The sequence below is a fragment of the Notothenia rossii genome (assembly GCF_949606895.1).
Source record: "Notothenia rossii genome assembly, chromosome: 3".
NCBI classification, from domain to species: domain Eukaryota; kingdom Metazoa; phylum Chordata; class Actinopteri; order Perciformes; family Nototheniidae; genus Notothenia; species Notothenia rossii.
Genome location: NC_136901.1, coordinates 38,861,090 through 38,877,054, shown reverse-complemented (window position 1 = coordinate 38,877,054; position 15,965 = coordinate 38,861,090). Strand labels below are relative to the sequence as shown.

The following is a 15,965-nucleotide window of genomic DNA, read 5'->3' as shown; positions in this document are numbered from 1 at the left end:
ATTTTGAAGGCGTGACTTCCGGTGCCCACCTCGCCGCAGCTTCAGTTCAGGTTACAACACTTGCAGGTTCCTGCCACAGTCTGTGTTTATGACATCCAGCAGCCAGGCAGCACGATATTTCTGCTCCCCTCGAAGGCTGCACTTCTTTATAGCTTTTTGGACTCCGAGAAGCACCAAAGAAATGACTTTACCGTCGAGGATTTAGCAAGTTTCGTGTTGTTTTGTACTTGAATCCTTCCTGAAAGTGAGCTGAACGTCGCACTTGTCACCATGAGAAGCAGGAGCAACTCCGGCGTAAAGCTGGACAACTATGCCCGGATGGTGCACCAAACTATCCTGAGACACCAAGTGAGTATTTTATAGTGTTCTAGTCAAATGCACAGTTAAATAAAAGTACATTATAATTTGTTTCATGGTTGCAGACAGGTTATGTTCGCTGGTGCAGTCACAGCAGTGTTTATGTAAATGAATATTGCGCAATGCACATGCACACATGAACACTGTATTACCACTCATTACTTGTTACAGTATGTGTCTTCATGAAGTTTTAAAATAATCTTAAGTATTATTTTGCGCTTGCACTTTTCTCTTGACTCTCATTAAAATACATTATATGTTCCCAAGTATGAATATTTCACCCATGTGTGATTGTTGCATCAAATGTTTTAATGTGCAGCTCCAACAAACTCCACTCTTCTGAACTGGATGCAGGGATTTGGGTTTGTGTTTGGTTGGGAATCTGGAAAAAGGTTGCTAGTGGATCGCCGGAGCTGTTAGATTAACATTAACATACTTATTGTAGTTGTAAGTGCAGCCTGTAGCATGGAGATGGAGCTTATGTGTGGGCTGGACCTGTATTTTACAGGAAAGGAGTGAGCAGAGAGTAGAGTATTAGATTCTTGTTCTGTTTTCTGGGACTATCTGCCTCACCCTCTCAGACTTTGAGTTGCGTGCGCTACTAAAGAGACGTGTTACCATGGAAACCAAACAATGGTTCAGCTGTATTAAAGTCCGAGTGGAAACAGTTGTGTGTAAATCTGATTTTGTCAGAAATCGGGAGAAATGCGGGAGAAATATGACCCCGGGAGGAAACCGGGAGAGGGCAATGAAATCGGGAGTCTCCCGCGAAAATCGGGAGGGTTGACAAGTATGATTCTGGATGAGCTGCAGAGGTCGGATGGCACATGCAGGTAGACCAGACAGGAGGGAGTTGCAGTGGTCTCGGCGTGAGATGACGAGAGCCTGGACCAGAACCTGCTTCGCTTTCTGGGTCAGGAGGGGACGTATCCTCCTGATGTTGTAGAGGGTGTATCTGCAGCAGTGGCAGCGATGTTTGCTGTGAAGGACAGCAAACATACCTGGCTTTTAGAGCAAAAATCAACACTACATGCTTATTCTTAATTAAGTCAATAAAGACACCTATGAGGAGAAGAAAACATTCTGAATTTGGGGTTTAATCCTGAATTATTTAAGCACACAATCATTTGTCGTGGAGGTTTTGGGATCTCACCTTTCAGTTATGTGCTCTTTACGTGTAGATCTATATAAACTAGTTTAAAACTGTAAATGGAAGTGGTTGAATTTGGAGTGAAGTCAAAGTTTGAATGTGTCCCAAATGGCAGCAAGCCAGCATTCAGCTCACTGCTCAGAACTAATGACTGAATGTGTTCACAGTGCGTGGAGGGTTGCTACAGCCGCTGATTAAAAGCAATGCATATATATTTCTGTCTGTTATCCTTCGGGTAATAAATGTTGTAGCCAGAGATGTCATAGTGCAGCCTTTCAACAGCCTACTCCATTAGCAAAATAGCTCAACACATGCTACTGTAAACACATAAAGTACACACACTTTTCCACAAAGAACATGTCGACTTCCTCGCTGGTGTATTTGTGAAACTTACCACAAAGCCACATTTCTCTCTATGTGTGAGGACACTTGATGTTGAAAAACTGCCACCATGCCTCATTAAGCCGCAGAAAACATATTGTTTTATAACTTAAACATCCGGAGAATTATTATTTAGTAACTGTTCAGGGACAACATATATTTGTACAGTTTACAAAGATGAAATCGTACTCTTCTTTCTCTTAAAATGCATCAAACATTTCCCGTGTATTTTTCTATTATAAAGGCTTTTTGTGTCTCTTAACAATAACAACAGGAAGCAACTGGGCTTATGGGAAATGTTATTAAGTGATGTGTTACTGATACTAAACTTTAAGGAAGTTGCTTTAATTCTCAAAGGAAAATAAAAAAGGTTGCTATTGTTGAAAGGAGAAGATGTGTACACAAATACTTTTTTACACATATTTCTGGCCCCTCTGTTTTGTTAACCATTGACCCATGACCTTTGACCTCTCTCTGTGTCTGACAGGATCCAGTGACGGGTCTCCTGCCTGGCAGCTCGGATCAGAACCACTCGTGGGTCAGAGACAATGTGTACTGCGTCCTCTCAGTGTGGGGGCTCAGCCTGGCCTACAGGAAGAACGCTGACCGCGACGAAGACAAGGCCAAGGCCTACGAACTGGAGCAGGTGTGTGTGTGTGTGTGTGTGTGTGTGTGTGTGTGTGTGTGTGTGTGTGTGTGTGTGTGTGTGTGTGTGTGTGTGTGTGTGTGTGTGTGTGTGTGTGTGTGTGTGTGTGTGTGTGTGTGTGTGTGTGTGTGTGTGTGTGTGTGTGTGTGTGTGTGTGTGTGTGTGTGTGTGTGTGTGTGTGTGTGTGTGTGTGTGTGTGTGTGTGTGTGTGTGTGTGTGTGTGTGTTTCTGGAAAAGAAGACAGTGGAATAGCGTGGTGCTGTGATATCGTACTTATGTAGGCCGACCCGGAAGTTAGCAATGCAAGGGATTTTTCCATTGGATTATTGCTAACGCACGTTTATGATACTTACATGTTTTGTTCAGCAGGATAATCTCCACATATTAACACCACTTTAATAAATGTTGATGCTTAAACTTAGTCTTGAGAGGTAAAAAGCTAATGTTATGCTATAAAGGAACTACAGCAATGTCACATGACTTCATTTCACCGCCGCTAAGCTAAAGGCGGCTAATGCAGTAGTCTCATATAGACTCTTGTTAGCAATCGCAATACACATAAAAGCTTCAAACATTCACCAGCGGGGTATTTACTGACATATTTAATGTTATAAAACTAAATGTTAGCTCAGATTGTGTTAACCAAAGATCTTATTTCAGGCGTCTAACTAAAAACAAATCAAAAAAGCTTTGAATTCCAGGTGAGGGTACCCGAAAGTGCTAAAATGCTAACTTTCTGGGCTTGGATCTCATTCCTGCGCCACTCTGTTAAGGTGTATTTATGTTTTACACTTTAGTCCATGTCCGTAATGTTGCTCTAACTGAAAACCAGATGCAAGGTGTGGAAAAAAGTTGATTTGAATCTCTTTCTCTTCAGAGCGTGGTGAAGCTAATGAGAGGCATCCTTCAGTGCATAATGAGACAGGTATGTTCTCTCAAATACCCCTTCTTTGTTTTTCACCGACCATACATACATTGTTGCGTTGTTATACCGCGTCCTCTCCTTGTGATTTCTTCTATAAACACCTTATTGTTTGCTGTATTTGTAGATGGATAAAGTGGAGAAGTTTAAATACAGCAGAAGCACCTCAGACTCGCTCCATGCTAAGTACAACACCAACACCTGTGCTCCGATAGTGGGAGACGATGAGTGGGGTCACCTGCAGGTCGACGCAACCTCCCTCTTCCTGCTCTTCCTCGCTCAGATGACTGCTTCCGGTAAATATAGGAAAACAGGATAGTTTTGCAGTTTAAATCTTTTAAATTCAAGTTATTTTCCAGAAGTTAATCTGGGCAAAATCCAGAGGTAATTTCTGGCGTGTTATATTTAAAATGTATCTGAGAGCATCTGATTTAATTCAACTAAAAACACAAGATCAAGGATATTTGAGTTAATGTGAAGGAAACATGTTACTGAAATGTGGTGTTATGAAACTGAAGATTTTACATTCAGTTACAGTATATAAAAGGAAGTGTTATTTTTGTCTTCTATTTTCAGATTTAGACACAGATTGAGATTGATCATACTCGGTGTATCAGTGTATTATGTTTCATAGCACTTCTTCATTCCAGCACAGACAAATACTTTAATGCCTGCATTAACTATTTACGTAAAATCTAATAAAACCTTTTCTGTATTTGTGTGTGCGAACCAGGTCTCCATATCGTCTACACTCAAGATGAAGTGGACGTAGTTCAGAATCTCATGTTCTACATCGAGACGGCTTACAAAGTGGCTGTAAGTGTCCTTCCATTGTCAAAGCCCTAGAAGCAAATCCACTTATGGCGCTTTCCCACTGCAGGGCCTCGCTCGGCTTAGTACGGTATAGTTAGGCCTTGGTAGGCCAGGCTCACTTTATGCTGCGTTTCCATTACAGTTTAGTAGCTGGGGCAGTAACTATAGTAACGCAGTGTAGGGGGAGCCGTGACGTCATCTTCAATGAGAACCACAAAACCAACATCAGCCGTTAGCTGTTAGCCCTCAGAGCTCACAGCTCCTCATATCTGTTCAGGAACTAGAGAAAAGTTAAACAAGTACAAACCACAGACTGTCTGTGTCATGGAGAATACAGTCGCTGGTTTATTTATGTCTCTATAGGCCGTTGCTGTGAGTGTGGACGGTTGGAGCATATACGGCGTTAGCCTAGCCGATCTCCATTCAGAAAACACGCATTCTAAAAGGTTTTTCGCCTGCCGTCTGTCTGCAGACCTGTCAAAGCATTAATTCATGGTTTTTACTAAAGCCCCTGTCACACTGTCCCGAAATTGACACCCGATGGACACACGAATATGGAATTGTGAATTTCACACGAAGATGGCCCCGAACCACACACGAAGGCAACATTTACATTACATTTAAGAAATACAACTGCAACGAAAGTAACAAAAACGATTATGTTAAAGTACTATGATACTGTACTGATATTTTCAGACTTTGTTCTTTACTTTCTCCGTCTTTATATGTAGAAGATATTAAGTTTTCTCCGTCATGTTGTTTCCATAGCAACAACAACTTCCTTGCCTTCAAAATAATATATTATATCCTTTTAATTTTCCCAGAACACAAATTGGGTTATTTACATAATATGTTTACGTGATTTCGTTGTGCAATAAAACAACCAGATGGACACACGATAAAGGAAATGTTCAAATTCGGCTCTGATCGTAGCAACATCGGGCCGTTCGGGCCAAAGATTTAGCCACCGCTCCCGAAGTTGCTGCCAGAGCCTGATAAATTCCACCGGCGATCATACGATAGCTTAAGGTGCCCTCACGAATGCCTTACGAAGGGCAAAATGGACACACGAAGTCAACACGAAAATGAACCTTCACGGTCCTTCGGCAATGCTTTGTGATGCCAAAGATTTTGCCACCGCTCCTGAAGTTGCTCCCGGAGCCTGAGAAACTCCACCGGCGGTCATACGATGGCTTAAGATGCCCTCACGAATGGCCCGATGTTGTTACGATCAGAGCCGAATTTGAACATTTCCTTAATCGTGTGTCCATCGGGTGTCAATTTCGGGACAGTGTGACAGGGGCTTAACCGGTATCAGTATGATGTTACTTCGGCATCATTTTGAAACGTGTATTACAATTAAATCGCGGTCAAATATATAATAACAGATTCAGCTTGTTAATATACATGTCTAACAAGATTATGGAACAGAACCTCTCTTTGACCACAACTTGAAACTGTAGGATCCAGGTTGAAAAAAACTGAATTGACCCTTTTTAATTCCTGGAACATTTTCAATAATGTTTGATTTATTTTCTTGATCCTGTAATGTGATATTTAACTTCTATATTTTTCCTTTCTGGTTCCTCACAGGATTATGGGATGTGGGAGAGAGGAGACAAAACCAACCAGGGCATCACAGAGATTAACGCCAGCTCTATAGGCATGGCTAAGGTTAACACACACACACACACACACACACACACACACACACACACACACACACACACACACACACACACACACACACACACACACACACACACACACACACACACACACACACACACACACACACACACACACACACACACACACACACACACACACACACACACACACACACACACACACACACACACACACACACACACACACACACACACTCCAGTAAAACTCTCTGGCTGGTTGAGAGGTGTCTAGTCACTGCTGCGGCCTTTAGGCTGACCTTTAATGACCCGGACTCTCCAAACTGACTCAGGATCAGATGGTAGGACACTGTTTTGGTGCTGAAAGTGAAAACAGCAGCACTGATACTTTGTGATATCAGTGTAGATACATAAAATGCTGCTGTAAGATGAAAATCCCTCAGTTAAAATCTCTTTTTAAAGAACAGAACAGTCATTTTTAGCAATAAAGGTTTCATTTTCTTCTCTATTATATATCAAAACAAATAATATTAGGAGAACGAGTCTTGATTCTTGTGAGGAAGTTTTCAGATGACAGGAAACTGTGTGTGTGCGACCCAGCCTGTCCTTGGCTCTCTGTGTACACGAGGCATCAGGTTCACTGTGAACCTTCAGGAATGGATCACACTCAGAAATAACACAGGACTCGCAGTACCCAGTACACACACACACACACACACACACACACACACACACACACACACACACACACACACACACACACACACACACACACACACACACACACACACACACACACACACACACACACACACACACACACACACAGGGTTTATTTTAAGACTTTGGAAAGGGGCACCCCTGCAGGACTTTCCTTGCTCCATTAATAACATCTAGTTATTCCCAATTTAGAATAATATAGAATAAAACATATGTGTATCAAGAGAAAAATCTGCAATAAAAGGACAAAGTAAAATATAGATATGTAAAAATGTGTTTATTACAATATATTATGTTGTGTATTAGTACTAATGCTAATAATGGGCATTTATGAAAGCAAAACAGCGTGATTTCAGAATGATATATATTATATTAATGCATTCTAAAGATAAGTGCATTAATGAGATCATCCCTAATGCTGGCACCTGTTTTATTACATCATAGTGTAATAGTTATTAAAAGGTCACATGATGTCTGTAGTTATCAAAATGTCACATGACGTCTGTTGTTATCAAAAGGTCACATGACGTCTGTAGTTATCAAAAGGTCACATGACGTCTGTAGTTATCAAAAGGTCACGTGACGTCTGTAGTTATCAAAAGGTCACGTGACGTCTGTAGTTATCAAAAGGTCACGTGACGTCTGTATCAAAAGGTCACGTGACGTCTGTAGTTATCAAAAGGTCACGTGACGTCTGTAGTTATCAAAAGGTCACGTGATGTCTGTAGTTATCAAAAGGGCACGTGACGTCTAGTTATCAAAAGGTCACATGACGTCTGTAGTTATCAAAAGGTCACATGATGTCTGTAGTTATCAAAAGGTCACATGATGTCTGTAGTTATCAAAAGGTCACGTGATGTCTGTAGTTATCAAAAGGTCACGTGATGTCTGTAGTTATCAAAAGGTCACGTGATGTCTGTAGTTATCAAAAGGTCACATGATGTCTGTAGTTATCAAAAGGTCACGTGATGTCTGTAGCTATCAAAAGGTCACATGATGTCTGTAGCTATCAAAAGGTCACGTGATGTCTGTGGTTATCAAAAGGTCACATGATGTCTGTAGTTATCAAAAGGTCACATGATGTCTGTAGTTATCAAAAGGTCACATGATTTCTGTAGTTATCAAAAGGTCACGTGATGTCTGTAGTTATTAAAAGGTCACATGATGTCTGTAGTTATCAAAAGGTCACATGACGTCTGTAGTTATCAAAAGGTCACGTGATGTCTGTAGTTATCAAAAGGTCACGTGATGTCTGTAGTTATCAAAAGGTCACGTGATGTCTGTAGTTATCAAAAGGTCACGTGATGTCTGTAGTTATCAAAAGGTCACATGATGTCTGTAGTTATCAAAAGGTCACATGATTTCTGTAGTTATCAAAAGGTCACGTGATGTCTGTAGTTATCAAAAGGTCACATGATGTCTGTAGTTATCAAAAGGTCACATGATGTCTGTAGTTATCAAAAGGTCACGTGATGTCTGTATTTATCAAAAGGTCACGTGATGTCTTTATCAAAAGGTCACATGATGTCTGTAGTTATTAAAAGGTCACGTGACGTCTGTAGTTATCAAAAGGTCACGTGATGTCTGTAGTTATTAAAAGGTCACATGATGTCTGTAGTTATGAAAAGGTCACATGACGTCTGTAGTTATCAAAAGGTCACGTGATGTCTGTAGTTATCAAAAGGTCACGTGATGTCTGTAGTTATTAAAAGGTCACGTGATGTCTGTAGTTATCAAAAGGTCACATGATGTCTGTAGTTATCAAAGGTCAAGTGATGTTTGTAGTTATCAAAAGGTCACGTGATGTCTGTAGTTATCAAAAGGTCACGTGATGTCTGTAGTTATCAAAGGTCAAGTGATGTTTGTAGTTATCAAAAGGTCACGTGATGTCTGTAGTTATCAAAAGGTCACGTGACGTCTGTAGTTATCAAAAGGTCACGTGACGTCTGTAGTTATCAAAAGGTCACGTGATGTCTGTAGTTATCAAAAGGTCACGTGACGTCTGTAGTTATCAAAAGGTCACGTGACGTCTGTAGTTATCAAAAGGTCACATGATGTCTGTAGTTATCAAAAGGTCACATGATGTCTGTAGTTATCAAAAGGGCACGTGACGTCTAGTTATCAAAAGGTCACATGACGTCTGTAGTTATCAAAAGGTCACATGACGTCTGTAGTTATCAAAAGGTCACATGATGTCTGTAGTTATCAAAAGGTCACGTGACGTCTGTAGTTATCAAAAGGTCACGTGACGTCTGTAGTTATCAAAAGGTCACGTGACGTCTGTAGTTATCAAAAGGTCACGTGACGTCTGTAGTTATCAAAAGGTCACGTGACGTCTGTAGTTATCAAAAGGTCACGTGACGTCTGTAGTTATCAAAAGGTCACGTGACGTCTGTAGTTATCAAAAGGTCACATGATGTCTGTAGTTATCAAAAGGGCACGTGACGTCTAGTTATCAAAAGGTCACATGACGTCTGTAGTTATCAAAAGGTCACATGATGTCTGTAGTTATCAAAAGGTCACGTGACGTCTGTAGTTATCAAAAGGTCACGTGACGTCTGTAGTTATCAAAAGGTCACGTGACGTCTGTAGTTATCAAAAGGTCACGTGACGTCTGTAGTTATCAAAAGGTCACGTGACGTCTGTAGTTATCAAAAGGTCACGTGACGTCTGTAGTTATCAAAAGGTCACGTGACGTCTGTAGTTATCAAAAGGTCACATGACGTCTGTAGTTATCAAAAGGGCACGTGACGTCTAGTTATCAAAAGGTCACATGACGTCTGTAGTTATCAAAAGGTCACATGACGTCTGTAGTTATCAAAAGGTCACGTGATGTCTGTAGTTATCAAAAGGTCACGTGATGTCTGTAGTTATCAAAAGGTCACGTGATGTCTGTAGTTATCAAAAGGTCACGTGATGTCTGTAGTTATCAAAAGGTCACGTGATGTCTGTAGTTATCAAAAGGTCACGTGATGTCTGTAGTTATCAAAAGGTCACGTGATGTCTGTAGCTATCAAAAGGTCACGTGATGTCTGTGGCTATCAAAAGGTCACGTGATGTCTGTGGTTATCAAAAGGTCACATGATGTCTGTAGTTATCAAAAGGTCACATGATGTCTGTAGTTATCAAAAGGTCACATGATGTCTGTAGTTATCAAAAATTCACGTGATTTCTGTAGTTATCAAAAGGTCACGTGATGTCTGTAGTTATCAAAAGGTCACATGATGTCTGTATTTATCAAAAGGTCACGTGATGTCTTTATCAAAAGGTCACATGATGTCTGTAGTTATTAAAAGGTCACGTGACGTCTGTAGTTATCAAAAGGTCACGTGATGTCTTTATCAAAAGGTCACATGATGTCTGTAGTTATTAAAAGGTCACGTGACGTCTGTAGTTATCAAAAGGTCACGTGATGTCTGTAGTTATTAAAAGGTCACGTGATGTCTGTAGTTATCAAAAGGTCACGTGACGTCTGTAGTTATCAAAAGGTCACGTGACGTCTGTAGTTATCAAAAGGTCACGTGATGTCTGTAGTTATCAAAAGGTCACGTGATGTCTGTAGTTATCAAAAGGTCACGTGATGTCTGTAGTTATTAAAAGGTCACGTGATGTCTGTAGTTATCAAAAGGTCACATGATGTCTGTAGTTATCAAAGGTCAAGTGATGTTTGTAGTTATCAAAAGGTCACGTGATGTCTGTAGTTATCAAAAGGTCACGTGATGTCTGTAGTTATCAAAGGTCAAGTGATGTTTGTAGTTATCAAAAGGTCACGTGATGTCTGTAGTTATCAAAAGGTCACGTGACGTCTGTAGTTATCAAAAGGTCACGTGACGTCTGTAGTTATCAAAAGGTCACGTGATGTCTGTAGTTATCAAAAGGTCACGTGACGTCTGTAGTTATCAAAAGGTCACGTGATGTCTGTAGTTATCAAAAGGTCACGTGATGTCTGTATTTATCAAAAGGTCACGTGATGTCTTTATCAAAAGGTCACATGATGTCTGTAGTTATTAAAAGGTCACGTGACGTCTGTAGTTATCAAAAGGTCACGTGATGTCTGTAGTTATTAAAAGGTCACATGATGTCTGTAGTTATCAAAAGGTCACATGACGTCTGTAGTTATCAAAAGGTCACGTGATGTCTGTAGTTATCAAAAGGTCACATGACGTCTGTAGTTATCAAAAGGTCACGTGATGTCTGTAGTTATCAAAAGGTCACGTGATGTCTGTAGTTATCAAAAGGTCACGTGATGTCTGTAGTTATTAAAAGGTCACGTGATGTCTGTAGTTATCAAAAGGTCACGTGATGTCTGTAGTTATCAAAGGTCAAGTGATGTTTGTAGTTATCAAAAGGTCACGTGATGTCTGTAGTTATCAAAAGGTCACGTGATGTCTGTAGTTATCAAAGGTCAAGTGATGTTTGTAGTTATCAAAAGGTCACGTGATGTCTGTAGTTATCAAAAGGTCACGTGATGTCTGTAGTTATCAAAAGGTCACGTGATGTCTGTAGTTATCAAAAGGTCAAGTGATGTCTGTAGTTATCAAAGGTCAAGTGATGTTTGTAGTTATCAAAAGGTCACATGATGTTTGTAGTTATCAAAGGTCACGTGATGTCTGTAGTTATCAAAAGGTCACTTGATGTCTGTAGTTATCAAAAGGTCACGTGATGTTTGTAGTTATCAAAGGTCACGTGATCTCTGTAGTTATAAAAGGTCACGTGATGTCTGTAGTTATCAAAAGGTCACGTGATGTCTGTAGTTATCAAAAGGTCACGTGATGTCTGTAGTTATCAAAAGGTCACGTGATGTCTGTAGTTATCAAAAGGTCACGTGATGTCTGTAGTTATCAAAAGGTCACGTGACGTCTGTAGTTATCAAAAGGTCACGTGACGTCTGTAGTTATCAAAAGGTCACGTGATGTCTGTAGTTATCAAAAGGTCACGTGATGTCTGTAGTTATCAAAAGGTCACGTGACGTCTGTGTTTGTCCTGCAGGCGGCTCTGGAGGCTCTGGACGACCTCAACCTTTTCGGAGCGAAAGGAGGACCGGGGTCTGTGGTCCACGCTCTGGCTGACGACATCCAGCACTGCCAGGTACACACACACACACACACACACACACACACACACACACACACACACACACACACACACACACACACACCTGACTTTTTCTGAAATTCAAAAAATATGAGTTTTTCTCAAAATCCTGACTTTTCCTGAATACTTAAAAATGTTAATAATCACTCATCCCCGGATGGAAGTAGTCATCACATACAGAGCATCAACTAGTTCCTGAACAGTGTCCTTCACATGCTGATATCCAAGAGAGGGAGTTACACAGTCACAAGATGGAGGAATAGAAAGCAGTATTCAATGTTTACTTCAGATTAGCTCCACGTCAGAAATGATCATGCTTGTCATATGTCTCTCTCCATAGAGGCTGAATCATCATGTTAATCACATAGCTATCATATGCCTCAAACAGTCCTGATGCTCTTCTAGGTAATCACTAGGGGTGCACCGAATGGGAAATTATTGGCCGAAACCGATACCGAAAATAGGAAACAGTTGGCCGAAAACCGAATGCCGAAAGGCCAAAAATGATTAATAGAAATATATATATATATATATATATATATATATAATGTATACATTTTTTACCAATGTTGTTCAGCTACCTGATTATGGAAAAATACATGATTATGGCAAAACTTAACTTAAATAATAATCACTATTATGGGTCCATAAAACATTTATTCAGCACTTTGAATGCATACACTACATTAATTCCAAGTCAAGTGCATTTTATTTTCTCTGTAGGATAACTACAACAAAGTGCATTCAGAACAAAGCCAAGGTGCTTTAAAACTGCATAAACATCTAGGCCAGTAGGCCTACAACAAAATAGTGTAAATAAAGACTGTAACAGCCAGGCCTTCAACAACAACAAATGCACCTATAAGTTTGGTAAGCTAACGTGTTGTTGTGATGACGTAATCAAAACGCGGCGACAAGCACGGCGCGCGACCATGCTCGCGGCTGGCTCACAGCCAACATGTCTGCCGCTTGGAGATATTTCAAAATATCAGAGAAAGAGGCGCGGATTGCGATTTGTAAAACGTGTTCAGCTGACATTTCTTGAGGGGGTGTAACTGCAAAGACTTTCACCACTTCGGGATTACTCCACCACTTGAAATCAAAACACCCGGACAAATATGCGGAGTATGATCAACGTAACCCTGTTCTCTGACATTCGGTGATATTTTTTCGGTGCTAAAACCCTTTCGGCCGAAAGCCGAAAGGGCCTTTTTAACTATTTTCGGCCGATAATTTTCGGTGGCCGAATATTCGGTGCATCCCTAGTAATCACACATCCTGTCATGTTCACAGCTACAGTTGGGATACCTTTGTCATCATGTGGACTCTCATATTGGACGAGGACATTCAGTATTTTCCCAACAGATGCCATGATTTATATTTATCCCTCGCTCTCTCCCTTCTCCAGTCCATCCTGACGTCGATGTTACCCCGAGCCTCCATCTCTAAAGAGGTGGACGCCGGAGTCCTCGCCATCATCTCGTACCCCGCCTTCGCTGTGGAGGACATCTCCATCGTCAACAGGACCAAGGAGGAGATCATCTCCAAACTGCAGGTACAGAGAAATGCATTAAATATACACTTTTACTGTGAATATCAACTCAATATTTGAAAAGAGGAGATCAACTCTTGGCAAAAGATCGTTTTTTAGGGCTACAATTCAGGACTAATCTCTTGATAACATTTTGCAATTACTGATTTAGGCTCAATCCCAAACCACGCCCTACACCCTACCCCTACATCACATGTGTCAAACTCAAGGCCCGGGGGCCAAATCAGGCCCTTTGGTGGATTGAATTTCGGCCCACTGGATAATTTTTGATTACTGTTAGATCTGGCCCGCCGGTATATTGCATTCACTCAATCCTGAGGGTCTCATCCGCTCAGAGCCTGACCCCAAACATTGATGACCTTGCACCCAAGATGAGATGGCAAGTATCTGCTTGAGCTAGCATCACAGAGCAGCTCACTGAGTTTACATGGATGTTTCCTTCTGGACTTTTTCTCTCAGGACAACAGGGCATGTTTGGTTTGTTCTTTGAGGGAAATAGTTTTGTTGAAGCTGTTGTTGGCCTGTGGGAAAATGTACTCATAAGAAATGACTCTGGAAAAGCTGCAGATAGAGCCATAAGAAATGAAAGCAACTGATTATTTAATGTTTAATGTTGTTTTTATACGCAATCATTTAAGCTGTGTTAGCTCCAGGTTTAATATGTGCAATAAGTTCATTTCAATAAGTTCTGCAATAAACATTGAACCAGTCCGGCCCTCGACTAGTACCCTTTTTTTTATTTTCGCCCACTGTGTATTTGAGTTTGACACCCCTGCCCTACACACTACCCTTCCGTGTGCACGTTGGCACGGAGGGTCCGCCACATTAAGTGCTGTTCCAAACCAACGAGTGTGGAGCGGTGTGGAGGGGGAGTGGGCTATCAAGCCCTCAAACAGCGAGTCTGCAGCGGTGCTGACTTGAGACCGGTCTCTACCTGACCGGAGTCACGCTGTGTGAGTCCGTCTGGAAACACGCTGTGTACAAGTAGTTCCAGCAAACATCCACTGATAGAGTGCGATGTTAACAGTTCACTCTGTCACGGAGAAAGAGTGTGTAGGGGTAGGGTGTAGGGCGTGGTTTGGGATTGGGCCTTAGTCTCTGTTTAGTTTTTAACATGTATCACGTGTCAGGCCAATAAAGCACAACTTCTTGGTTTTATAAAATACAAGAGACGTTCTGTCTTGCATTTATATCCATAGTTGTAGCTGTAAAACAATGTTCTTTACAGTTTGTATTCTTGGCCAACACAAACCAGTAAAAGGATCAAAAAGTAAAGTTAGAATGGGTTTGAGAAAGTGTATTTTTACTGTCGAAATTGGCTTTCAAAATTAGCTAAAAAAGGGAATACATCTGACACTACCCATGTCATGAGAACAATACAGGAAACAAATCATGATAAACACGTCACACGAGGGACAGTATGAAACCATACGTAATAAACCTCAGTGGGTTAGTATTTGATGACTGATTAAAGTCCAAAAGTACATTTGAACCGATGCTGCCACACTTTATACCTCATGCATTTTTTACTCTCTGAATTTAGGGTCGGTACGGCTGCTGCAGGTTCCTCAGAGACGGACACAAGACCCCGAAAGAGGTAAACAACCATATTATTACTCATTTATTTAGTTCACATGAGTAGTAGAGAAAGTTATTCCGTGGCTTTTCTGTGTTACGTTTTCACCACCGAAAGCAGAAAATGTAAATCGACCTCTCTCTCGAGCAGGTGAGGAGCCCCAGTGTTATCCTGTCTGCAGTCCATTCATGGTGTCTGTTGTTCGGAGGTTTAAACTCTCTGTTTCCCGTCCGTCTCCTCCTCTCGAGTGGCTGTTCGAGCTGCATGTCAGTGTTGCTTAGCTCTCGCACAAAGGGAACTGTGAGGTTGTGTTTGCTTCAATGCACTGCAGCGAAAGGAACAGAGAAAGGTTTAATCTTTAGTTGCCAGGGCCCAGGAGTTCAACAACTTTTAATCCCTATCTGATCAGATCAGATTTGGATTTTGGGGAGTTCAAAACCAAAAAACAGGATTAGGATGACTTTGATATCAGATCAGATCAGGAAATCCAATCCAAGCTTTAATCTGGATCAAATCTTCAAAACGGGTAGTTCAAACCGACAACACAGGATTGGGATCAGTTTGATCCCAAAAAACTGGATTACCCTGATCCCACCAGAGGGGTGGATTTCCAGTGGATTACCAGAGCAAAATGTACTGTACAATTTATTTTAAAATATGTTTCAATTTAAATAAGATGGCAACGTTTGTTAACTGAAATAATACACACCTTTTAGCCTTCATGGGAAATACATTTCTATTTTTTTCATTTTTGCTCACGTTTGTGGTGGCCTATTTGTTTTTCAACCAAATGTTGATGACATAAATGTTGATGCTCATAAAAGTGTAACAGCAAAGATTGTCAATCAAAAATGTAATTTAGATTAAAGTAAAAATATCTTCAACAAAAAAAAAGTCCATCATCTGTCATCACCTTTCAAATAAAAAAATATAATTAAACATTATAGATGTCTCTGCAATGTGGTCTCTTGTCTTCCTTGTATTATTTTTCATATCCACTAGATGGCGATCGGTAGGATTAAAGCACTGATATTCAGGATCTAGTCATCTTGAAAAATCGTAATCTGGATCTGGCTGATCCTATCCCGAATTGCTTTGAACTACA

The 15,965-nt window shown here is 40.8% G+C and overlaps 1 protein-coding gene across 8 annotated transcripts in view; it reads left to right on the top strand.

The window, feature by feature from the left end:
- Window positions 1-57: 57 nt before the first annotated feature.
- The window catches only part of phka1a (phosphorylase kinase, alpha 1a (muscle)), a 39,846-nt gene continuing 23,938 nt past the window's right edge, over window positions 58-15,965 (top strand). For 6 of the 8 annotated variants that reach the window (XM_079672774.1, XM_079672775.1, XM_079672772.1 and 3 more), the window contains exons 1-9: window positions 64-348; window positions 2,376-2,534; window positions 3,412-3,459; window positions 3,584-3,752; window positions 4,190-4,272; window positions 5,863-5,943; window positions 11,628-11,726; window positions 13,141-13,287; window positions 14,828-14,881. In XM_079672774.1, the coding sequence (XP_079528900.1) occupies window positions 271-348; window positions 2,376-2,534; window positions 3,412-3,459; window positions 3,584-3,752; window positions 4,190-4,272; window positions 5,863-5,943; window positions 11,628-11,726; window positions 13,141-13,287; window positions 14,828-14,881 (918 nt within the window). In that variant the 5' untranslated portion in view covers window positions 64-270. Of the gene's footprint in view, window positions 349-2,375; window positions 2,535-3,411; window positions 3,460-3,583; window positions 3,753-4,189; window positions 4,273-5,862; window positions 5,944-11,627; window positions 11,727-13,140; window positions 13,288-14,827; window positions 14,882-15,965 lie in introns of all 8 variants that reach the window. The other 2 variants (XM_079672776.1, XM_079672773.1) reach the window with 2 other exon arrangements.